At 32.6% G+C, this 27358-nt stretch overlaps 1 protein-coding gene across 4 annotated transcripts in view; it reads left to right on the top strand.

Moving 5' to 3' along the window:
- Positions 1–27358, top strand: part of LRP1B (LDL receptor related protein 1B) — a 2479914-nt gene that overhangs the window by 2094174 nt on the left and 358382 nt on the right. For all 4 annotated transcript variants that reach the window (XM_074215080.1, XM_074215079.1, XM_074215078.1 and 1 more), the window contains exons 50-55: positions 2681–2803; positions 6312–6431; positions 17730–17858; positions 20180–20302; positions 22279–22419; positions 23898–24085. In XM_074215080.1, the coding sequence (XP_074071181.1) occupies positions 2681–2803; positions 6312–6431; positions 17730–17858; positions 20180–20302; positions 22279–22419; positions 23898–24085 (824 nt within the window). The remainder of the gene's footprint in view (positions 1–2680; positions 2804–6311; positions 6432–17729; positions 17859–20179; positions 20303–22278; positions 22420–23897; positions 24086–27358) is intronic.

Below are 27358 nucleotides of genomic sequence, written 5' to 3'. Positions count from 1 at the left end.
GAGAAATGGATCAATTACAAAATTCCAAGAGAGTAATAAAAGGGGCAGCTAGGTGGCACAGATGGAGTCAGGAGTACCTGAGTTCAAATCTGGCCTCAGACATTTAATAATTTTCTAGCTGTGTGGCCTTGGGCAAGCCACTTAACCCCACTGCCTTGCAAAAAATACTTTAAAAAAAAGAGTAATTAAAAAACACCCGAGAGTAATGAAAAGGTGCTGGTATATTTAAATGAAGATACATGTAATAATAATGAGAAGATAGAATGAATAGGAAGAGTTTGGTAAAGCGCTGGAGAAGAGAAATGATGGAAAAGGAAGAATTAAATATAACTGAAGTTTTAAATATGGGAGATTGGTTAATTTTTGATACTCAAAACTAAAAGGAAGCCCCCCCAAAAAATATCATGGAAGAAAGGTCAAAATGTTGGGTTAGGATAGGTTGATTTATACAATGAATATGTAGACAGATTGTAAATATGATCTAGAGCTCATAACAGAGGTCAAACAAAATACCAGTTTTTCCCACAAATTTAATTTTGGTAATTTTTCCAGTTGGCAAGTACTTATTTTTTTCTCCCACACATAATAGTTGGTTTGTTAATGTTTCATCTAATGGTATCACAAAGAGATTAAAGAACCAGCACACGAAGAGGAGGACATCCAATACTTTGGGTGTACCTAAAGAAAATGAATAAGAGAATATTCAGTAGGAATAGCAGTCAACATTTTCCTTTACTTCCGAAAAGCAAATTAGGATTGGGACTGAAAAAGATTATGGACTTTGACAGTCATTAGAAAAAAATTGGAAAGCAATCTATTCGTAAGCATTTGTAAAATGTCTATAAGTGCCAGACACTAAATTTCATCAGAATAGTAGAAACCAAAAACAATTTGAAAAGGATTAAGGTAGAGAGTAGAGGAAGTATGTGGGTAAGAACTTGGAGCCATCTAGTGCATCCTTTTTCTAACTGGTCATGAGTGGGAAAATGATGAGATACTAGTTGGATAAGGGTAAAAGAATCAAAGCAAACAGAAGAAAAGAGAGAACAGACAATATGGGAAAAAAAATTTGAGAAGTGAAAGAGGAAAACTCCATAAATTGGCAGTTTCATCAGATGGTTTCAGTGAAGTAGGAAAATGTCATCAGTTTTAAGCAAAAGGTATATAAATGTGATTGGAGACTTAAAAGAATAATTTTAAATAGTTTCAGTGAGAGACAGTAGGTGGTTCAGTGGATAAAGTACTAATCCTGGAAAAAAGCAAGCAAGCAAGAAACAAAGAAAGGAGAGCAGGAGGGAAGGGGGAGAGGAGAGAGAGAGAGAGAGAGAGAGAGAGAGAGAGAGAGAGAGAGAGAGAGAGAGAGAGAGAGAGAGAGAGAGAGAGAGACAAAGAGACAGAGAGAGAATGAGATAGGGAGGCAGGAAAGTAAAAAAACCTGAATGATTGATTCCCACTCAAGAAGGAGCCCAAACCCTCTGGTTGTTGAAGAAGTGGCTGTTTCCACTGACCTTGCCACTGATTAATAATATAATAATATAAGATTATGAATTGAATGGTCAGGATCAAGATAAAAGAGCAAGTTGAAGAGTATGTCAGAACTAGACTAAGGAGTAGATGGACATATCTGGGGCTCTGTTGCAAAGGTCTGATGAAAAGAAAACCAAAAGGGTTTAAAATTCTAATAGTATTCATAGGATTTGCATTCTAGAGGGTAGTTTGATGCCTGAGAACTGGGTGCCAGGATTTAGTTCAACTTAAGTTGCTCATCATCTCATTTTTGCACAACCATGAGTCTTAAAGGAAATGACTGTATTTGTATTTATTTGTATATTATTTAAGTGTGTGTGTGTGAATTTGTGACTTTTTTAATAATAAAAATCATATTGGCATGAGCATACTGATTTAAATATATATTATTGTTTATAATATATCTTCAAAAGAACCAGCAAAAACTTTTGAAAGTGTGTATAATAAGATTGAGAATGGTTTAGCAATGGGTCTGTTTTTGAGTTTTAAGATAGTTGCAAATTTAACTTTTGCCATATGTGAATTAGCAATTCCTTTTATACAATTAAAAAGTAAAAAAATCAGTTATGTTAAAATAGGGAACAGAGATAATGTTTTTCTTTTTTTCCCTAATATCCCATTGCTGGTTAGGAAAATTTCAGCCAACTGACAACTTGCCAATCAGTACTAGGAGTAATGCTATCTATTTCAAACTGGGTTTGGGACCATGAGTGATGGCAGGTAAAGGGAGAAAATCAATTCTTCACAGACCGGATTGATGAATTTTAAAAGACAGTGTTTAGGTAGAATACTTAAGCTTAAATATTTCTGCATTATTCTAAGAATTCTGGGTGTCATTAGTGGAATAAACAATTTTTCAGTAGCAGAACATTTTACTCCAAAATCATTCATAGTCTCTTAAAAACATTTTTTCTTGTCATATAAAAGGGTATAAAAGAAGTCAGTTCTTTCAATCTTTGACCCTAGGTAGAGGCAGTATTTTGATTTTCTTTTGTTCCACTTATTTTTGATTATTCTGATACAACCTTTCCCATTCCCTGCCCCCAAACTCTGAGAACAAAAGATAAATAGTAATCTTTATCTAATGACATTGAGAAAATAGTTGGTTTTAAATGATTCAATTTGATATTGCACATTCTGTATTTTATAACAGTTCAAAGAAAACCCAAATGTGAGGAGAATTATTTTGGTTGTCCTAGTGGAAGATGTATTTTGAATACTTGGATATGTGATGGACAGAAAGACTGTGAAGATGGAGTTGATGAATTCCATTGTGGTGAGCACTTTTCCTACCTCTTGAGCCTCAATTTATTTGTCTCAAGTTTATTGTTGTTATTGTTGTTGTTCAGTAAGCATTTACATGTAGAAAAAAATGTATAATCATAAACTAGTGGAGGTTTTTTCCCAAATTAAATAAAAACATGGAATTGTGAAATCTAGGGAAATAAATGAAGCATTTTCTACTAGTAGGAAAACATGGATTCAGTACCTTTGAATTTTTTAGCAGAAATAGATTCTAGTTTAGAAAATAGTAGAAAATGATTAAAATGGATTTTTTTATGAAATGTCAAACTCGCTTAAAAGTAAATGTCATCATGAAATGTGAAGATATAGTCTGTTTGATTAAGATGCTATATATTTTTATATTAGAGCCAAGTTCCCAACAAGACTAAGAGAGAACTTTAAAAATAGATTATATGGATTCATAATTCCTGAAAGAGAACCATTAAATTGTTATATCATTTTTATTTATTTGTGCATCTGTGATTAAGTTTTAGCCTTACTCATTTTCAGCTACATTTTTCAGGAGTTGTAGATATATAGTGGGAACAGCTTAGGTTAATGTGTCAGGTCTTCACAAGGGTTTAACAATTCATTATTTCATTTATCAAGATCAATATTTCAGTCCTGGAAGAATCTGTAATTTTATTGGTGTGGGTACTCATACCCACACCACACTGGTGCAGATTATAACTGTGCTATACATTAGAAAATGTTTTTTGAGAATAGATGTGGCTTGAGAATTTATTTCATCCCCATCCTGGTGACAAGTTCCTCTGATTTTTAGCTGACCATTTCTCAGAAACCAGAAACCAAGACTATCATTATTATTCAGTCACGTCTGACTCTTTAGGGCTCCATTTGGCATTTTCTTAGCAATGATATTGAAGTGGTTTGCCATTTCCTTCTTCAATCATTAGATGCACATTAAAAGCTTTTTTTTCCCCATCCAGAATATGTGCTTTTCTAAGCCAAGGTCACATTCCTTAGCATAAACTCCCCTTGCGGAGGATGAAGTTTTTGGAACTTAAGGGATGTATAACTCTGAGCAAGTTACTCTTGGGTTTTAGGTTGAAAGGGAGAATAGTAGGTCATTAAATGAGAAAAGTATCAAGTAAAGGACAATGAAAGAATCTGACCCATGGGACTTAGATAACAAAACTGCATCCCTGTACTTCTTTTGAAAATTCACCTTCTGAGACCTAGATGCTAAAGTATTTGGAAAAAGGATAATAAAAAAGTTGAATCTTTAAAAAAAACTTACTAAAAGGAATATTGCAAGTTTACACCACTGAAATTAAGAAAATGGACAAGAATTAGAAGACAGGGAGCATTTTGAAAGTCCTTTCTTCTGAGCCAGGAAAAAGAAAAGTAAAATAAAGGAAAAAGAAGATATCAGTAACAATAAACTCAAAGAATTTGAAATTGGACAGTGTAATGAAAGATGAGAAGGAATGGCATGTAGTAAGAATGGAGATGAGGAACAAATGAAAAAATCTTGTTAACAAGTTTATTGCAATGCACAATGGAAAGAGAATAGCATCACTAATAGTGTGAGAAATATGTGTGTGGTTGAATAGTTTATGATGGATGCCAGAGATAAAAAGGGAAATGTATTATGCTTAAGGACATAGAAAACATATAAAATATAATTAGCTACATCTGAAACAATTGCCAAAGCACCTAAGTTCTTAAAGGAAAAGTTAGAAAAATCTCTCAGAAATATTGAGAGGGAAAAAAATTAATGAAGGAAGAAAAGGAGCATTATTTTAAGCACTATGTTAACACACTGCCAGGCAGTTTGTTTGCAAATATTATCTCATTCCATCCTCATAAAAATACTGTGAGGTAGGTATAATATAATCCCCATTTTGTAATTAAGGAACTGAGGCAGAAAGAAGTTAAGTGACTTGCCCAGGATCACAAAGCTAAGTATCAGATTTAACCCCAAGTCTTTCTGAATCTAAGTCCAACACTCTAATCATTGTATCAAAAAGAATGCCTTTGCAAATAAAATAATAGAAGACTATAGTATTCTTTTCTCAGAACTGAATAAATACAATAGAAATATGAAATTATAGGTGAATTTTTGATAATGGAAGAAATTATTGAAACTTTATAATATATTTTTCCTATTATCTCATTTTAAAAATAATTTTTCTATATAGAAAATGGCAAAAAATACAATATCATTATAAAATTTCATTTTATAAATTTGTTATCTTGCTTTGTCCTTTTTTGCATATGCTTCTGTATGATACTCTTCAACCTCTATTTTTTCCCTATCAATGGACATAATTTGTCTTTTTTACTTTTCTTTTTGTTGTTATTTTTAGTTTTTTACTTAAAGATTAAATTTATTCTTCCTCCAGTTATATTACCCAATGAATGAGTTGATCTGAGATAATCCCTCTATATTGATATCTTTTTTCTATTACTGTTATTTTAAAAATTGTTATTTTATTTAGTTTATTTTATAAATTTTTTGAATTTATAAATTGTTTAGTTGTTTTTAAAATATAAAATGCTTTAATTTGAAACTATAGAATTAATTTATTAATGGATTATAAAATGACAATAGAAAATATTTACCTACACATTATTAGTGTCGGTAACTTTTAAAATTTTCTGTAGGCAGTTGGTATTACTTGCATTTTATACATATTTGAACACAAATTATTAACGAACACATTAGAATAACAAAGATGATGCTAAAGCTAGGAATGGACAGGATTAGGAGCATTTCAGCTGCTGTTCTTTAATTCCCTGATATTTGGTTTAAGGGTAGGTAAGTGGCACAGTGGATAGAGTAATGGCCTTGGATTCAGGTGGTCAGGAGTTTGAATCCAGTCTCAGACACTTGACACTTACTAGCTATGTGACCTTGGACAAGTCGCTTAATCCTGATTGCCTCACATCCAGGTCCATCTCCAATCATCCTGATTCATATCTGGTCACTGGACCAAGATAGTTCTGGAAGAGAAAGTGAGGTTGGTGACTAAGCACAGCATCTCTCTCACTCAAATCCAAGTCATGTTCTTGTCACAGCATCACCTCCCTGATGTCGTGTTCTTCTTTGAAAATAAAGGACAGGGGTGGCTAGGTGGAGTAGTGGATAAAGTACTGGCCTTGGAGTCAAGAGTACCTGGGTTCAAATCTGGTCTCAGATACTTAGTAATTACCTAGCTGTGTGGCCTTGGGCAAGCCACTTAACCCCATTTGCCTTGCAAAAATCTAAAAAATAAAATAAAATAAAGGACAAACATTATTTAATGAAAAAACAAATGACCGATGAAAGAACAAATGACCAATGACAGACTCAGAATTATAGAATAAAGTTAAAAAAAAAACTCAGGGTTTTGAACAATCTAAAATGCTTACAAATAAGTAATGATTGTAAAGATTTAACATTGTAGAACTTAATTCAGAAAAAAAGAAACACATACTTTATCTGTCCACAATTGTTTAAGAAAAATGGTTTTGGAATGATTGATGTCTTCTAGATTCCTCCTGCTCTTGGAACCAGTTTCCTTGCTCTTCACAAAAATGTATCTCTAAACAATGGATTTGTGATGGGGAAGATGACTGTGGAGATGGATTAGATGAAAGTGATTCCATTTGTGGTAAGTTATAATTTAACTATTGTTTAATTATTTTGAGGAGCAAAAAAATAACTTTGTATTTGACAGAAATGGAGGAAATAGGATTGAAAATGCATATATCCTTCAAAAATGCCCTAGCACCTTTTAAATTTTAACTCATACATTTGCCCTATTAAAATTTGAATCAAGACTTTAGAGTTGAAATGACCCTAGATATTATATAGTCCAATCATATAATTTTGAAAAGGAATAACTACAGCCTAAAAGAAGCTATTTTGTCTAATATCAAAGAGAAGCAGATTCAAACCAAGGTCTTATGACTCCTAGTCATTTGTTCCCCCACTTATACTTAGCTGCTGAATAAATCAGCCTAAATTTCTTTCTTACTTTCACTTTACTCATCCATACTTTCAACAGCAGTCCTGTATAACTACAAAGATTGCATCCTGGTGTTTTTCATTCTTACCATGTGATCAATGTACCTCCATTTTTAGTTCACACATATCCTGGATATATTTTACCTGTTTCTCATGTGTAATTTTTCTTTGCTACAATTCTAATTTGCTTTCATTCTCTATGATTCTTCCTGTTGTTCCTTAGATAATTGATGGCTTTACTTCTTCTGAAATGGCAGAGTTCCATAATTTACAGTTGTATAGAATTCCAGAAGAATAGTGTATAAAAGTGAGGCTTTTGCAACAATGAGCAGTTTGGGATAATTAAAAGTATTGCATAATTTCTTTAATGTGATTTATCTTTTTTTGTTGTTTTAAATTCTCATGTTTTATTTAGTTTTCAGAAAGATTTTATTTATTTTGAATTTTACAATTTTCCCCTTAATCTTGCTTCCCTCCCCCCACCCCCCCATAGAAGGCAGTTTGTTATCCTTTACATTGTTTCCATGGTATGCATTGATCTAAGTTGAATGTGATGAGAGAGAAATTGTATCCTTAAGGAAGAAACATAGAGTATGAAATATAGCAGAATTATATAATAAGATAACATTTTTAAAAAACTAAAGGTAATAGTCTTTAGTCATTTTTGAAACTCCACATTTCTTTCTCAAGATACAGATGGCATTCTCTGTCACAGATATCCCAAAATTGTGCTTGATTGTTGCTCTGTTTGGTGTGAGCAAGTCCATTAAGGTTGATCATCAGTCCCATGTTGCTGTTAGGGTCAGCATCAGTTCATGCACAGTTCATGCACATCCTTACAGGCTTCCCTGATTGCCCATACCTCCTGGTTTCTAATAGAACGATAGGGTTCCATCACATACATACACCACAGTTTATTAAGCCATTCCCCAATTGATGGAAATTCACTCAATTTCCAATTCTTTGTCACTACAAACAAGGCTGCTAAGAATATTTATGTACAGGTGATGGTTTTACCCTTTTTCATAATCTCTTTGGGGTACAGACCAAGTAGTGGTACTGCTAGATCAAAGGATATGCACATTTTTGTTGCCTTTTGGGCATAATTCTAAATTGCTCTCCAGAAAGGTTGGATTAGTTCACAGCTCTACCAACAAAGTATTAGTGTCCCAGATTTCCCACAACCCTTCCAACACTGATCATTGTCCTTTCTGGTCATATTGGCCAGTCTGAGTGGTATGAGGTGGTACCTCAGAGATGTTTTAATTTGCACTTCTCTAATAATTAGTGATTTAGAGCAGTTTTTCATATGACTATGGATTGCTTTGATTTCCTTACCTGTAAATTGCCTTTGTATATCCTTGGACCATTTGTCAATCAAGGAATGGCTTGTCTTTTTTAAAAAAATTTGACTCAGTTCTCTGTATATTTTAGAAATGACTCCTTTGTCAGAAATGCTAGTCATAAAAATAGTTTCCCAATTTACTACATTTCTTTTGATCTTGGTCGCTGTGGTTTTGTCTGTACAAAACCTTTTTAATTTAATATAATCAAAATTGCCTAGTTTATTTTTAATGGTGTTCTCCATCTCTTCATTGGTCAGAAACTGCTTCAGTTTCCATAGATCTTACAGATAAACTATTCCTTGTTCTCCTAGCTTGCTTATAATATTGTTTTTTATGTCTAGATCCTGTATCCATTTTGATCTTATCTTGGTATAGAGTGTGAGTTTTTGGTCTAATCCAAGTTTCTGCCATACTAACTTCCAACTTTCCCAACAGTTTTTATCAAAGAGAGAGATTTTATCCCAATAACTTAACTCTTTGGGTTTATCAAACAGCAGATTACTATAATCAATTTCTGCTATTGCACTTAGTCGATTCCACTGGTCCACCACTCTATTTCTTAGCCAATATCAGATAGTTTTGATGAATGATGCTTTATAATATAATTTGAGATCTGGTAGGGCTAAGCCACCTTCATTTGTACCTTTTTTCATTAAATCCCATGAGATTCTCGACTTTTTATTTCTCCATATGAATTTACATACAATTTTTTCTAACTCAGTACAGTAATTTTTTTGGAATTTTGATTGGTAGGGCACTAAACAAGTAGCTTAATTTGGGTAGAATTGTCATTTTTCTTATATTTGAATGGCCTATCCATGAACAGTTGTTATTTGCCCAGTTATTTAAATCAATTTTATTATAATTGTTTTCAAAAAGTTTCTGAGTCTGCCTTGACGCGGAGATTCCCAGGTATTTTATATTGTCTGAAGTTACTTTGAATGGGATTTCTCTTTCTGGTTATTTCTGCTGCATATTTCTAGTAATATATAGAAATGTTGAAGATTTATGAGAGTTTATTTTATATCCTATGAACTTGCCAAAGATGCTAATTATTTCTAGTAGTTTTGTAGATGATTTTCTTGGGATTCTCTAACTATACCATCATGTCATCTGCAAAGAGTAGTTTTGCCTCTTTTTTCCCTATTCTAATCCCTTCAATTTCTTTTCTTCTCTTATTGCTGAAGCTAATATTTCTAATAGAATATTGAATAGTAGTGTTGATAATGGGGATCCTTGTTTCACCCCTGATCTTACTGGAAATGCCTCTAGCCTATCCCCATTGCATATAATGCTTTTGGATGGTTTCAGCTGGATATTGCTTATTAGTCTAAGGAACAATCCATTTATTCCTACACTCTAGTGTTTTTTATTAGGAATGTATTTTGTCAAAACCTTTTTAGGAATCTATTGATATAATCATATGATTTCTGATAGGTTTCTTATTGATATAAATAATTATACTGACATTTTTTCCTAATATTGAACCAACCCTGAATCCCTGGTATAAATCCTACTTGGTCATAATGTATTATCTTAGTGATAATTTGTTGTAGTCATTTTGCCAAGATTTTATTTAAGATTTTTGAATCTATATTCATCAGGGACATAGGTCTGTGGTTTTCTTTCTCTGTTTTAACTCTTCCAGGTTTATGACACCATATGGGTATTGGTGTTATAGAAAGAGTAAGGCAGAGTTCCTTCTTCACCTATTTTTTCAAAGAATTTACAGAGAATTGGAACCAGTTGTCTCTTAAATGTTTGATAGAATTCATTTGTGAATCCATCTGGCCCTGGAGATTTTTTCTTAGTGAGTTCTATAATGGCTTGTTGAATTTCCTTTTCTGACATAGGGTTATTTAGACATTTAGTTTCCTCTTCATTTAACCTGGGCAACTTATATTTTTGTAAATATTCATCTATTTCATTTAGATTATCAAATTTATTGGCATAGAGTTGGGCAAAATAATTATGAATTATTAATTTAGTTTCCTCCTCATTGGTGGTGAGCTCACCCTTTTCATTTATGATACTAACAATTTGGTTTTCTTATTTCTTTTCTTTTAATCAAATTGACTATAGGTTTATCAATTTTATTGGTTTTTCATAAAACAAGTTCTAGTTTTTATTTATTAGTTAAATAGTCTTCTTGCTTTCAATTTTATTAATTTCTCCTTTAATTTTTAGAATTTCTAATTTGGTATTTAACTAGGGGTTTTTAATTTGTTCTTTCTGTAATTTTTTAATTGTATATTTGGTTCATTGATTTCCTCTTTCTCTAATTTATTCATATAAGCATTTAAGGATATGATATATCCCCTGACAGCTTCCTTGAGTATATCTCATAGATTTTGGTATGTTGTTTCATTAGTGTCATTATCTATGATATAATAATTAATTCTTTCTATAATTTGTTGTTTGATCTACTCATTCTGTAAATTGCGGTTGTTTAGTTTCCAATTAGTTTTGAGTCTATATGTCCCTGGTCCAATATTGCATGTGAGTTTTATTGTATTATGATATGATAAAGATGTATTCATTATTTCTGCCTTTCTGTAATAGATTATTAGGTGTTTATGCCCTAGCATATGGTCAATTTTTGTATAAGTGCCATGTAATGCCAAAAAGAAAGTATATTCCTTTCTATCCCAATTCAATTTCCTCCATAAGTCTATCATGTCTAGGTTTCTCAGCAATCTATTTACCTCTTTAACTTCCTTCTTGTTTATTTTGTAGTTAGATTTTTCTAAATTGGAGAGCAGGAGGTTGAGGTCTCCCACTCGTAGAATTTTGCTGTCTGTCTTCCTGTAACTTCTTCAAATTCTCCTCTAAGAATGTGGATGCTATACAATTGTATGCAAACACATTTAGTATTGAAATTACTTTATTGTCTATGATACCTTTAAGGAGGATATAGTTTCCTTCCTTATCTCTTTTAAAGATATCTATTTTTCTAGCTGCTTTGTCTGAGATAAGGATTGCTACCCCTGCTTTTTTCATTTCAGCTGAAGCAAAATAAATTTTGCTTCAACCTTTTACCTTTATTCCATATGTATCTCTCTGCTTCAAATGAGTTTCTTGTATGCAGCGCATTGTAAGATTCTGGTTTTTAATCCACTCTGCTATTTACTTAGGTTTTAACGGAGAGTTCATCTCATTCACATTCAAAGTTATAATTAATTGCCCTGCATGTTTTCTTTCCTCTGTTTGTACTTTCCCCCCTTTTTCCCCTTAACCATATTCTCCAGTATTTTATTTCTGACTACCACCACCTTCAGGGTATTTGCCCTCCTATATCCAACCCTCTTCCCCTTTTTCCCCCTTTCATTTTGCCCCTTCTTCCTTCCCTTTCTTTTGTTTATTCCTCCTTTCTTCCCTCTCCTTTTTTCTCCTTTTAACACTTTAAAGGTAAGATAAGTTTTTCAACTTAACTCAGTATATGTATGTTAATTTTAAACCAATCTGATGAGAATAAGATTCAGGAGGTTCTCACCTCCTTCCTTCTTTCTCTCTATTGCAATAAGTCTTTTGTATCTCTTAATGTAATGAGATTTACCCCATTCAGTCTCCTCCATCCTCCCATCTCTTTATTGTCCCCCTTTTTAAGGAGGTATTGTTTTTAAATTATTCTATCTGAGTCACAGAAATGTCATGAGTGTTCATCACTTCTGGCTAAGTATATTCTCTCTAATAGAATTATAATTATTGAGAGTTATTAGTCTTTCTCCCAGGTAAGCATATAGCCAGTTTCCTCCCTTTTTTTCCTCCCCCCCCCTTTTTAAAATTTTTCCTTTTCATATGTCCCTTGAGTCTCCTGTTTAAAGTCCAAATTTTCTACTAAATCTTGTCTTTGCATCAGGAAAACTCAGAAGTCTCCTATTTCATAAAATGCCCATCTTTTGGTTCTGGAAGACAAGGCTCAGTTTTGCTGGATAATAGATTCTTGCCTGCATTCCAAGCTCCCTTGCTTTTCAAAATATCACCTTCCAGGCCCTTTGAACCCTTAATGTTATTGCTGCCAGGTCCTGTATAATCCTTACTGTGGCTCCTTAGTATATAAATTGTTTCTTTTTTTTTTTAGGTTTTTTTTCTTTTTTATGCAAGGCAATGGGGTTAAGTGGCTTGCCCAAGGCCATACAGCTAGGTAATTATTAAGTGTCTGAGTCCAGATTTGAACTCAGATACTCATGACTCCAGGGCCAGTGCTCTATCCACTGCGCCACCTAGCAGCCCTCTAAATTGTTTCTTTCTGGCTGCTTGCAGGATTTTATCTTTTATTTGATAATTCTGGAATTTGGCTACAATATTCCTTGGTGTTTTCATTTTGGGATTCATTTCTGGAAGGGATCAATGTATCCTTTTTTTTTAGGTTTTTGGCAAGGCAAATGGGGTTAAGTGGCTTGTCCAAGGCCACACAGCTAGGTAATTATTAAGTGTCTGAGACCGGATTTGAACCCAGGTACTCCTGACTCCAAGGCCGGTGCTTTATCCACTACGCCACCTAGCCACCCCAATTTATCCTTTCAATAACTATTTTGTCCTTTAATTCCATGCTATCAGGGCAGTTTTCCATCACCAAATCCTGTAATATTGAGTCCAGGCTTTTTTCTCTTCACTGTTTTCAGGAAGACCAATAAATCTTAGGTTATCTCTCCCCAATCTATTCTCAAGGTCAGTGGTTTTGCTGATGAGATATTTTACATTTTCTTCTATTTTTTTGATTTTTTGGTTTTGTTTAATAGAGTATTGTTGACTCATGAAGTCATTAGTTTCCACAGACTTTTATTTAGGGAAGAATTTTCTTCATTTACCTCTTATAACTCCTTTTCTAATTGGTCAATTCTATTTTTTTTTTAGTTTTTGCAAGGCAAATGGGGTTAAGTGGCTTGCCCAAGGCCACACAGCTAGGTAATTATTAAGTGAATTATTAAGTGTCTGAGACCAGATTTGAACTCAGGTATTCCTAACTCCAGGGCTGGTTCTCTATCCACTGTGCCACCTAGCTGCCTCCAATTCTATTTTCTAAGAATTTTCCATTTAAACAATTCACGTTTTGAGAGAATTATTTTCTTTTTTGCATTTGTCCAATTGTGTTTTTCAAGCATTTGTTTTCTTGTTGCAAAGTGTTAACCTTCTCTTGGGTTTCTTTTCCAAAATTTTCCAAATTTTCCAATTGATTTTTAAACTCCTTCCTGATTTCTTCAAGAAAGTCTTTCTGTGCTGGAGACTAAATCATATTCTCCTCAGAGGTTCTATGTCTCTCTGAGTTAGGGTCTTTTTCTTCTAGGAGTTTTTCTATAGAACCCCCTTTTTGCTGGCCTTTCTTCATTTTCCTAAGATCTTATGTTGGGGGAGGGGCTGGTTCACTGAAGTTTGGTGTTGGGATCCCTAGAGGCTTTACTCACTGGGTTCAGTAACTCTATATAGGCTGGCCAGTAGTGGGTACTAGAAGCTTTGCTCACTGAGTTTAATATCTCCTCCCAGACAGTAGCGGGTGCTAGAAGCTGGAACTTACCGGCCAGCCCCTCCAGTAAGTCCCACACTGTCAGTCCCATGGCCATGCTTCCACTCTCTGGTTGTTTGTAAGAGTGAAGGCCTATGGGGCTGATCTTAGGCCAGTCAGGCTCTCACCCTGCCACCTACTGGCTGGGCACACCCAAGATTCCCAGAACATAGACCTTGAGGTCAGGGCTCTTCTCCTAACTTCTCTTTCTGGGTTTGTAGATAGAATTTCCATTAAGAGGTTTGTTTCATATTATATATGAGGGTAAATCAGGAGACCTTAGCTTTTCTTTGCCAAAATCTTTGCCGTAAATCTAATGTGATTTATCTTGAAAAAGAATTCCTATTGATCTGAGGTTGAAAGAAACTTTATTATTTGACTGCAAAGACGTAATTTTAAAGCTACAAAAAGAAAAACAATATGCTAAGTTCCTAGCACAGTTAAAATTATCAATTAAGTCATCTGGATATTTCTTCAGTTTCAAACTTTCTGTTCATTAAGAAACAGTCATTGGACTCTCCTCTTGTATCCTCTGAAGGACTCCAGAGGGGGAGTCCTCCAGAGGGGACAAGGGTGACAAATAGCAAATGATACAGTATCTTACCCTTCAGGTCAGGGCTCTCTCCAGGGAAGTTGAAATGTAGCACTAGTGAATAATGCATACTTTGTAGATATTCTTGTTACTTCCACGTACAAGAGGATGGGAAGTTTTTGGTACTTGGAGTGACTCCCCTCTGGGATAAACTGATTCTGAGTTGTAATACACAATGTTCTCCAATCCCTGGGTGGAATTAGAACTGTCTGGGGGAAGTAGACCTAGAAGAGGTGTGACCACCTAATATTGTCACTGGATGTCATCTAGATCTATTTATGAAGCTTACTGATGAGGAATTCCCCAGGATATTTCACATTAAAGAAATAATGTAGTACTTTCATTTATATCTAATTACCCATTGCTGAGAAGGAAAAAGTGATCTTTTTCAATCCCATCTGGTTTGAGAATCTGGGTTTACTTCCTAGTCAACAGATCTAGTTCATTATATGTTCCCTGCTGCAGGATATTAGTCCTTATTATTTCAGTAATCTGAGAAGTATCCTTTTTTCATCCATTATGTTTTTGTGGTATAATGACCATATTCTTTTATTTTTCAACATGATTGTAGATTTCACTGAGTAAATTATCTAGTAAAACAGATTAGTCTGTTGTCATTATAATAGGAGTGTTTAGTGAATCTCATTTAGTAAATCCTTTTTTTCTGCATTTCACTTAGGGCATCTTCAAAAACACTGCAAAATACCTTCAAAATATGTCTCCTTATGTTATATTTTGTATAATGTTGTTATTCATCAAGTCATTGAGTTGGTGTATCTGTAGGCCTTCCTGTAAAGAAGTATTGTGTGATTATGTCATAAAAATGAGGAAAGTCTTATCTGAGCAGAGCTTTTAAATCTGCATTTTCTTGTAACAAATCAAACATTTCCTGAAAATCAATGAACTCAGCAGGATATTGTATTCTCTTCTCCTCCTTAGTTAGTTGTTACAAGAAAGATATGTACTTCTGTAGTAAAATGCCTGTGGAAACCTCCTGATACTTTATTGTATTTAAACATATGAATATCCTTGATGTTTGCATTGACTTTTCTAATAATGATTTTTATAGTGATGAAAAAATAAAAAAAAATCATATGCATCACTAGTCCTAATGTCTTTCTTTCTAGGTTTTCATTTCTGATAGAAATACTACATGCATTCCTTTTCTTTATACTGGAATTCTTTTCAGTTCTTTCTTTTTTGAAAATCTTGTAATTACTTTCCAATTACCATCAAAATACTCTGCCTCAAATTTCTTCTGAATGTATATGATAAGTACCAGCTAAAATGCTGGATAGAGATAGGAGTTTGAATTAAGAGTTCCTGAGTTCAAATCCTAGTTCTACTTGGATAAATTTGGACCAGTCATTTAACTTCTCCAGGATTCAGTTTCCTCATCTGTGAAAATGATAATTATTATGTGATGACAGAAATTGTTTGCTGATCTAGAACCATGATGCTATAATTCTCATCTTCCTTTATTTAAGTGACATTTTATTTTTCCAATTATATGCAATGGTAGTTTTTCAACAATCATTCATTTTCAAATTTGTGAGTTCTACATTTTTCTACTACCCTCCCTTCCTTCTCGTCTCCCCATGGAAGTGAGCAGTCTGAAAAAAAGTTGTATTTTTACCTTTGTCTCAGCTTCTTTTTAAATGATGCTAACAATTCTTTATATGGTACTTTGGCTGGGAAAATACAATTTATGATTTGAATTAATGATTTGGATAAAGTTCTAGATACCATCAATGTCCCATTTATAGATGAACCAAAACTAGAACTGTAGGAAATACAATAGAGGATCAGATATAGAAAAGTCTCATCCACAGGCTAGGTTTTCATATCAAATCTAATGGAATGAATTTCAGAAGGATAAAGGTAAAGTCTTATATTTGGGTTTTAAATTAAAAACAACTTTTAAAAATACAAAGATATTTTTATACTTTTGAAAAGTATAAAAGTATATGTAGATATGTGTAAGTATTTGTTCATCTATAATGAACTGAGCTTTGAACAGAGTGAAATCTGTCTATAGTTTGATATATGATTTCTCTATACTCTGTCCTAGTTGGACCACATATAGATTATTGAATTTATTTCTAAGTACTGTTTTAGAAAGGACATTGATAAGCTTTGAAGTAAAAATGCTATAAGCAGACAACTTGAACTCAAGAAGATCTGGGTACAAATTCCATCTCTGGCTTATTAGATATGTTATGCTGGCCAGATTACATAAATTCTCTCAGCCTCAGTTTACTCATTTCTAAAAGAAGGTAAATAATATCTGTTTTAAAGAGCTGTGATGCTCAAATGAAACATTTTGTATTAGAATAATTTAGCTACTGTTATAATTATTATCATTATAAGATGAAGAGTACTCACAGCAGAGGGTAACCAGAATGTTGAATGTTCTCAGTATTTTCCCATATTATAACTGGTTGAAAGAACTAAAGATGTTTAACCTTAATAAAAGAAGTGTTTAAAATACTGTCATGTGAGACATTAGATTTATCCTTTCATAATTGTCTTTATTGTCATTGAGTTAGTTGTATACTACCATGAAATCCATAATAACTACTTGAGTTCTGAAAGTGATTGAGAAGCCTAAGAAATTTCATAAAACCCTTTATAATAGTACATATTAGATGAAAATTAGCTAATATGTAATAAATAAATTAATTTAAATGGAAGCATTTAATTTAAAAAATATAATGGAAGAGTATACTTCTAAAATAATTTTCACAGAGTAGGTTCAGTTTAGTTGAATTGAAGATTCTATATTCATAATAGGTCCAGGGCTCAACAAGAAATAAATTATAAATCCACTCAAATCCTGCTGATTCCTAGTTTCAATTCTAGGAGAAAGATATTCACTCTTTAATAAATTATTTTTCTATTATTATCTTTTCATGTATTTTGAATAATTCTAAAATGTCATTTTTTGGAAATATTTTCATAAATGACTTTCATTTTTAAAGTAAAATAAGAGCAAATTGAAAATAAGATATTTGTGTATTTTTCCTGGGTCACAACATATATTAGTAATTAGTTTATTACCTTTTCCACATAATTCCTTTGAAATTCTATATTTAGATTGAGTAGAGAAAAAGGAAAACTAGAATTATAGAAATGATTTATTTTCCATTCAGTCTGGGAAAAATCAAAGGAGAATGTAAAATTCTATAAAGTATAATAATAAGAAGAAATTAAAGAAAAATTGTATCTTATCCTTTGCAGAATGGTACAAGATTCATACTGTGATATGCATATACCATCAATATTATCCCAGTTTTGGCAATTAGATGACACAATAATGGAAACATATATGCATGTGTGAATGTATATAAATATATCTACATACTTTATACATATATGCACATATACATGAATATACACACACACATATAAAGATTATACCTGGTAGCCTAGCTTCCTACAGGAAATGAATTTGCAATTAAATTTCTATAATTCTACTGACATTTTCATTTTGAATTTCAGGGACTGTGACCTGTGCAGCTGATATGTTCAGTTGTTTAGGTTCCCATGCCTGTGTTCCTAGGCACTGGCTTTGTGATGGTGAAAGGGACTGTCCAAATGGAAGTGATGAGCTCTCTACAGCTGGCTGTGGTAAGCTCTGTCTTTTACTCAGTGTAAAAGCATCCTCAGATTTTTTTCTGTGCTCATCTTCCTTCATTATAACAGTTCTTTATTCTTGGACCTTTGGGTAGTAAACAAATAATCAGATAGGATATTGCTATTGAAATATTATAACTGGTTTGAAAATGTCTTTCTTTAACTGGTATTAAGATTGTAAATTGGTTTTAGTAATGGTTTGGTATGTTAAATGTTAAATGTTATTTTTACTTTAATGACTTTATCAATACTGATATTCTCCATCATTATATATGCATTTCTATATGAACATATTTGCTCATCCCCAGTAGTTCTTTACCACCTGCAATAGCTCTAGTGTGAATCTGGACATGAACTTAGGAGAGTCAGGTCAAGTAAAAAAAGATACCCAAACACACAAGGTTGGAATGAAAAGATCTACCAACTTTATTTTTGGAAACATACTTTTAATGCAAAAGCATCTCAGGAATGACCAGTTAAATTAGACCCAGTTCCACAATTTCCTGGGTAAATTTACAATATTTGTTCTTAGAAAACTGCATACTTCTCTATCAAAAAAGCCTTTACAACCACCTTCATAGCCACAGATTATCCCTGGTCAGGGTTCACTTGGAAAGCCAACAAACCCATTCAATGAGCAATAACACATACATATCTTTGATGGAAAAAGTCACCAAAAATATGTGAAAATCACTCTCAGGGGCTGGCCCTCTACAGTTCTTACCCATGAAATACATGGAAAAGCGAGTCAATTTATTTGGAAGACCATGCTATCTTTGTTCATTTTTAATCCCAAAGAAGATAAATAAGATTGGAGTTCATCTCCCCTGTTTTAGATACTTCATAAATTGTCCTTAGATCATTTTTGATCAGAATATCAGAAAATTTTTAATTTTCCTAGTGATGATAGAGTTGTCAACTAAAAATGATATAAATGTCATAGCAAAAAGATCATTAAGTTGTCATGATTTTTTTCCAAGAAGGTGTTTATCTGGTCTATATGTGTGCATGCATGTGTGTGTGTGTTTGTATGCATTTGAAGAGAAAGTAAACAATTTGAGACCACGTCTATGGGTACTACTTGGATATTGTTCTAGGATCACTTACTGTCATCTTGAAACTGATCCATATGACTTGAAGATCCAATCAACACTCATAGGAATTGGACAATATATAATATTTCTGAACTTTCCAACATCTTGGAGAATTTTCAGAGATTTACATGTTAGCTGTAATAATTATTATATTAAAATGTTGCTTCCATGACTTAGCAGTATTAAAATAGTTATCTATGAATGTTTGGTTGTGAGGTTATGTAAAGGAGGCTTATAGGATTTAACAGCTTAGTAAAAATAATTGTACAGGGAATATGGGGTTCCTTAAAGGATTACAGTGATTCTCATTCTTATAGACTGCCTTTATGAACCCAGAATATGACACTTGAAGCCTTCATTATTTTTTTGGAGCTGTTTGCCTTCTGTCCAGGTGTGGAGGTGTATGTGTGTATGTGTGTGTGTGTGTGTGTGTGTGTGTGTGTGTGTGTGTGTGCGCGCTCAACTATATAGAGGAAGCAAACAAGGAGTGCAAGCAAACAACTTGAGATTACATGTATATAGACTCCTATGATGATGTTGCTCTAGGATCATTTATTCTCATCTCGAAACTGATCCATGTGGCATTAAAGGTTAATGGTGCCACTGAGAGCTACATATTAACTAATTGTACATGTTCTCAGGGAGCCATATGGTTCCCAAAAGAATTTTTTTGCTGTGAATTGTACACTTTGGGAGGCAAATTAACTCTTTTAAGCCACTGGAGTCCTATTTAGTAAACTCTACTATGATATAGCAAATGGTACGCTAGGGGCTTGAAAGAGTTAATGCCAAATAAGACACACTGGTGTCTGAAATAAAAGAAAAGATTGCCTATGAGTTAGAAGTGGAGTGATTAACTTGAGTTTCATAAGCCTTCATTAAGTTCAGAGGTTTTAGGCAGAAAAAGAATTAATCTTCTATTTCCTCAGAGGCCCTCATTTGTAATGGGCTTTGCAGTACCATTCACACACTTGTCTAGACAAAATTTCATCCTTGATATAGAGCCTCTGTTAATAGTAACCTCCTTTACTGTTGTTGTTTCTATCCCTCCACCACACCCAGAGTTTGAGTTTATTGAACATATTTTCTGTTGAAGCAAATTCTCCCAAATAATTGTGATTTAAAAGATTGCATTTCTTTCATTTGGAGAGAGGTTTTATGCAGAAGGTAAATAATAAGATATTTGTATTTTTAATTTTGATCTCTGATGTTTTCTTGTAGCTCCCAATAACACCTGCGATGAAAATGCTTTCATGTGCCATAATAAAGTCTGTGTTCCCAAGCAGTTTGTCTGTGACCATGATGATGACTGTGGAGATGGATCTGATGAGTCATTGGAATGTGGCAAGTATAAATAACTGTAGTTCTCAGCTTGAAAACTTCCCATGCTAGTAATGACTGTCTTTTTTAAAGATGTGATGGACTAGATTAAAAAAAAAGCAAAACAAAACACTAAAGTTTCAAAGGAAAAACGTTATCTTATAGTGGTGTATAGCTAAGTTCTAGGATAAGAACAAAGTTTTAAAAATTTGCTTATGAAGTTCAACACCAATATTTTTTTTTCTTTCTTATTAAATGCAAATGTTTGGTTGATTTGCATCACTAAATTGTGTGTTGTATGTGTATATTGTGTGTATATATGCATGCATGTGCATGTGTTTGTTGTGTCTGTGCTCATGCATGGATAAACCAATCTTGATTGAGGGTCTACTTTTAACTCTTTAATGCATTAACTTTACTGATGATATGGACCACACAGATAAAATTTCAATGTTCCTTTAGAATATTTATATCATTTCTACCAAAGTCATTCTCTTATGCTTCAGAGTGAAATGAAGATGACCATAGCCATGAAACTACTTGAAGGCTATGAGAGTAAAATAAAACAGTGTCAGGTCCTAGCAAACTGGACAACTTTGAGCATGATCTTAGCTAAGTGCTATATGTTATCTCAGGGGACCAGGATAGCTAACTCTGGAAATGCTCATCATAGAAGATTGACTACCAGGTGCTAATTTACACTGAGGCAAATAACAGTCTTCACTGGTGAAGGAAATGCAACTCTAATTCTAAACAAGAAATTTTACCCAAGGCCATCTATTTAGCTAGATATGTATTTGAATATATACTATTTATATATATATTATTATTATATTTACATATTAAAACATATATTAAACATTTATATAAGCATAGTATGCACATAACTTTGTTCTATGTTAAATTCATTCTCATATGTCTTCAAAAATATTTAAACAAAAATCTGGTGTCACATAGATATTAAAGCATAAATTGCCAATTGTACATGTAGGAAAATAGAAGCATGAATACATAATTTAAAATGTGTGGGATGGGAATATGCTATCATGAGCCAAAGGAGTTTCTTCTCCTTATAGAGTTGATGCCTTATGGAACTCCCTCCAAAATGAGTAGAATGACTTAATGTTTAGACCATATTATGATTTTTTTTTAGTTATTTTTCCAAAGCAGGACTTAGTTGAATATTATGAGTTATTAAAGCAAAATTTTGGCCTGTTATGTTAGACCTCTAGATTAGAGAAAGATGAAGCCTTCAAAAGCTTGCTATAGTGATGTCAGCAGTCAATGGTCCTATGAAAGATTTCCTAACATACTTTCTTGCATGTGCTCACAAACAAATGAGTCCATGTTTTAGGTAATTACTTGACTGATTCTTTAAAAAAAAGTCTAAATTTCTTGCTGTTGATAGGAGATTTCTTTCTTGTTTATACTAATGGATTTACAAATCTAGATGTTATTTCCTTAATGTTTTTTTTTCCCATGGGTTAGCAACAGGGTTGCTCCAATTTGAATATTACTTAGAGGTAAAGAAGTCTTTGTGAGTCTGATCATTTTAACTGCTTATCAGTATATACATTTACAATATTTGTAAAACATTTATTGCATTATGCCAAAACGAGATTAATCTTGGGAACCTGTATAATACTATCCACATTGAATTTCTCTACACAAACTAAGGGGTGTGTTTATATAGATAATAGAAAACTAGGTATTGCTCAATTGCTTGGGTTATGTCCTGCCTCCTTATCACCTGTTCAACATATTACAGGAAATAAATTTTTTGCAAGTTTACCAGCTGGGTTTTGGCATGGTCTCTCACAATCATTTTCCATGCTTGAAGAATACAGTATTCCAACCCAGAAAGGATAAGACAATAGCTCAAATAACACATACACATTTAATATGCATAGTTAATTAAGTGTTGACTGTAAAGAATGGTTATATTTATAATGAATACATGTTCTATGGAGCATTAAAAATTGTTATTGCTTCATCTCTAGGATATCGTCAATGTAGTCCTGAGGAATTCAGTTGTGCTGATGGGAGATGTCTTTTAAATTCTCAGTGGCAGTGTGATGGAGACTTTGATTGCCCTGACCATTCTGATGAAGCACCGTTAAATGCAAAGTGCAAAAGTGCAGGTTCAGAATATATTTATGCCATACATGTTTTTAGTGTTTCTTTTTTTAAATAGGTTTATAATTTATTTATAAGATGTCATTTTTAAAATAATTGAGTTCTGAATTTTCTTTTTCCTGCCTGTTCCTCTCCACCCATTAAAAAGGCAAGCCATGTGATATCAATCAATTTTATATATATATATATATATATATATATATATATACATATTCATATATATATATATGCCATGTAATTAAAACAAGTAAGGGAAATATGCTTTAATCTGTACTCAGACTTAATCAGCTCTAACTGGAAGTGGACTGCATTCCTCATCATAAATCCTTCAAATTTACCATTTGGGTTTTTGGAAAGTTTTGTTGCTTTTAATATTTCCATTCAATATGGTTTTATGAAGTCTCAATCAGCTGCTAGTTGGAAAAGTTTAATTATATGTCTAATTTAGCAAATAGAGAGTTTGAAGGAAATAATTTACCTTTCTCAAACCTAAAAATCTCTATTAGCTCAAATTATTTGTGCATTTAATCTCAAAATGGTTTTTCTGTGTGGTGTGTCTGTTTGAAGGCAATGAACCATGAAAGAAGTTATTAGTTACACAGAAGGAATGAATATAGGGTTATTTTTTATTAGGCAAAGTACAATTAATTATACATCTATACTATAGAGGCTATGATTCTTTCTAGAGGAAGTTGTATATTTATTGTAAAAAATCCAGCAAATATCTCTGAAAAATGTCATTTAAAAATTATTATGGCACACACACATATATGTATCCATGTAGATTTGTTGTATAATCTGTCATTTTATAAACATATCCTCCATTTTACTGATCTTAAGGAGCACAACACATTCACATATTTTAAGTCTGTCCATTATATTAGTTAGTTTACTTGTAAAAATTCTTTCTTTTAACATGTATAGCATGCCAAATCTAGAATCAAAAAGGTTTGAATGACAACAAAACCCAATACCTTTTTCTCCTTTATATTTTAATTTACTTTTGGTTACCATAAATGCCCTTTTTTTCTCTCTCTGACTTTAAAATCTCAATGTTATAAATCTAAATATGGAAAAAAATTTAAGACTATCTACCTATTTTTGATTCTTAATTTGGACATTCTTCTTAGAGACCTATGACTTGAGGGAAATGTCAGACTAGCTTCATGTTTTTGAATTCATTCTTTACATTATAGATCAAAGCAATATTTTCCCCATTGGTTTTGTTACAAAGATTGTTTGGAGTCTCCATTTTTGAGTTTAAACTTATTTAATACATTTGAAGTGTTCTACACACAAGTATGATTTGTCCTTGAAATGTTACACCTCTTACAAAATATATCATTTGGTATGAAGCATCATATCTATTTTTACTATAATTTTGACATATAAGTTACTATAATGATTTATGTTTTATGAAGCTATAATACAAAGCAATTGCATGCTCTTTGTGTTCCATTTTGTTTTCTTTTCTTTTTTCCAGAACAGTCTTGCAACAGTTCATTTTTTATGTGCAAAAATGGTAGATGCATTCCCAGTAGAAGTCTTTGTGACAGTAAGGATGACTGTGGTGATGGCTCAGATGAGAGAAACTGTCATATAAATGAATGTTTGAGTAAGAAAGTTAGTGGCTGTTCTCAAGATTGTCAGGACCTTCCAGTTGGATACAAGGTAGGTAAATATAAAATAAAGCATGTTGCATGATGAATTCTAAATTAATTGAGATAATTCAAATTATTTATTTAATCCTATAGTAGACTGCAGCACTTTGCTCAGGGACAATAATCTCATTACAATTTGTTCCATGACACTAAACTAGCATTTTTGTTTTCTTAAAAATGGTAGAAAATGAATGGAAAAAACTTGAAGTAGATCAGATCAGGAAAGCTTAAAACTCAATATGGGCTGAAACTAGCAAAAATGCTAATCTAACAGAAAAGGGAATTCTTTGTTAATTTTAAAGAAGGACAGGGAAATTAAAATGTGACAGGGCAGCGTTAGGATGGGGTACAGTGTCAATTAGGGAATAAGATGAAAGAACTATTTAGTTACCATATTGCTTCTATCTTTTCTTTTAAAGTAAAAAGAAGAGGATTAATATTCTTGAGGGAGAATTGAACTCTAATGCAAGAAAGAAGTTCACAATATATGTAGATACTTTGATGAGTTAGCTAGAAATGATTTGCCTCCTAGGTTCTTACAGAAGTGATAGTGGAAATTCATCCATCTTTGAGAAATCATGAAGAATGGGAGAGATGTAATATAGCAGTGGATTTAATAAAAAGAGAGATATAATCTGGGAAATGTTTTAGATATTTCAATTGCTTTTTCAAATTCAACCTTGGTCTGAGTAAGAAGTGAAAAAATCCAGGTATGGGAAAAAATATTAAGAACTGAAAGGAACCTCAGGCTGCATTGCCCTGCTACCTCCATTTCACAAATTAGGAAACTGAGTCCCAGAGAATTTGTAATCAAATAGTACCAGAACATAACTCTTACTCCTGGATCAGTGATCTTTTCACTAAATCCTACTTCCTCTAATAGAAAAAGGCAGGATTTTAAGGGGCAGTTGATAAATAGATATGGTGATCAAGAATAGCAGGTAAATGAAAAGAAAATTACTGGTGAGGAAAAATCCAAATGAAATCAATATATAAATATTAATTTTCATAGTAAACATTTTGAAACTCAAATGAGTGAAAAAATAATGGTAACAAATATAGTTGATACAGAAAAATAGAGTGAAGGTATTTAAGGAGTCTATTATGAAATTATTTTAGGCTGAACCTTCAAGTTTTGAGTTAATGGTTTAAATAGCTTTAGAAAGAAGTTTGATTCCATTTCATAGTAACTTAACCACCCATGTGTTCATCTGAAATATATTTAAATTCTTTTTATCTATATATTGTTGGTATCTGTTCTAAAATATATACAAAAGCACTGGGGCCACCTTTCATCATTTAAATAGGTCTTCTACCATAAAACATAAATAAACCTTTCTAAACATTTAAATATTATAAATGATGTATGGTGACATTTATTTTGGATATTTACTAATGATTTCATTTGCATAGGAAATATGCATTATTCCTCCTTTAATATTCAACATTTGGTATTACCTTCTTTTTCCTCAGCTTTCATTTTCAGTTAGCAATGAAGTTCTAAATAGTTAGATGGTGCAATGGATAGAGTACTAGGACTGGAGTCAGGAAACCTTGAGTTCAAATCCACCCTCAGGTAGTTAATAGTTGTGTAACCCTAGGCAAATCTTTTATCCCTGTTTTCCTCAGTTCCTCAGTTAAATGAAGAAGTTAAATGAGCTGGAGTAGGACATGGTGAAGGACTCAAAAAACAAAAACAAAAACAAACCCAAATGGATAGGCATGACTGAATAACAATGAGCTTCTGACATTTATTCCTGGGCAATATATTTTATATCTCTCCCTTCCTTTCTATTTCCAACCTGATAGAGTATCATCTCTCTCTCTTTCCCTCATCCTCCAAAACCATTACTATGAGTCTAGATTTTTTAATATCTTTCTAATAAACTTTCACAGCTATATTCTCTATATGCTTTATCCATCTACTAACCTGCTAGCTACTTGGTTTATTTTCTTTTATATAGTTTTGGTCATGGTACTCCTTTCCTTAAAAATATTCAATAGTTCTCTATTAAAAAAACCTGTGGGTATTTAAGGCCTTTGAAAATCTTCTACCACTTCTTTGTACACCTATTTCATGCTTCTCTTCTCATATTATGGTTCACCCTACAGTACTCTTTATTTTTCAATCAAAATGAGCACATTGTCTCTGTGACTTTGATCATTCTCTTCTTTATGTCTAGAATATGATACTATTGCCATTTAATATGTATTCATGTGTAAGGCCATAGGACAGAGAGACAAAAAGGAAATAATTCCTGTACTCTGGAAGTTTACATTCTGACAAGATTTAACACCCACACAGATATACACATATATGTATGCATACATACATATATGCACACATATCAATTCACACACATACGTGAATGTTAGGTGATTTGAGGAAGGAGAAATCACTAATACTGGGGAAAGAGGGGAAGATTGAGAGATGATAACAGGGAAAATAATACCAGAGTCTGTACATTAATTAAAGGCATGGATTACAAGAGGCAGAGGTAAAGAGGTAATGAATCCTAGTGGTAATAATAGTGTGCATGTACAATGAATTTTAAGGCTTTCAAAGTATTTTATTTGATTCTCAAAGCAATCCTGCATGTTAAGAGCTATTATTATCCCTATTTTACAGATGAGGAAACCAGGGCAGGGGTTAAATGACAAGAGTGATCCCATTAGTATCTGAGACTAGGTTTGAACTCTTCTTCCTGACTTTGGGGACAGCACTCTAACAGCTATACTATTTATCAATTGCATTAATACAAAATTATAGAAGTATAAAATATATAAATATTATTTTTTAAAAGTTCACAGGTTAGGTTAAGAACTTCTGTTACACTGAATTCCTACCAAACTTTAGTGTCCCAAATCAAAAGCTACCTTGTTCATTATCCCTTTTAAGATAGCTTTAGCCATTAACTTCTTCCCTTCACTTAACACTTTAAATCTATGTATTTCTAATGTATTTGTTATACATTATTTTTATATTAAAGATATCTTTCTGTGGTTCTTTTCCCTATATTCAATAATGAGTTTCAGTAAAATAGGAATTGTATACAAGGGATTGTTGGAATCAGTTTGAATTAGCTTGCCTAAACCTATCTGTTACATTTTTTAGTTTTAACATTTTTTGTGTCAGAAATTAGTAAACACTACAATTAGTACTATTTATTGTTTTATTGATTTTCCAAACTTAAGAAAGTAAAGAAAATGTTAATAATATAGATTATATATTAAAGTATGCCTTATATTGGAGTTAGTTATACTATATCAAGTGATTTATATG

The sequence above is a fragment of the Macrotis lagotis genome, chromosome 1, assembly GCF_037893015.1.
Source record: "Macrotis lagotis isolate mMagLag1 chromosome 1, bilby.v1.9.chrom.fasta, whole genome shotgun sequence".
In the NCBI taxonomy this organism is placed as follows: domain Eukaryota; kingdom Metazoa; phylum Chordata; class Mammalia; order Peramelemorphia; family Peramelidae; genus Macrotis; species Macrotis lagotis.
The sequence above is the reverse complement of the archived record's forward strand: the minus strand, read 5'-3'. Positions and strand labels throughout refer to the sequence as shown.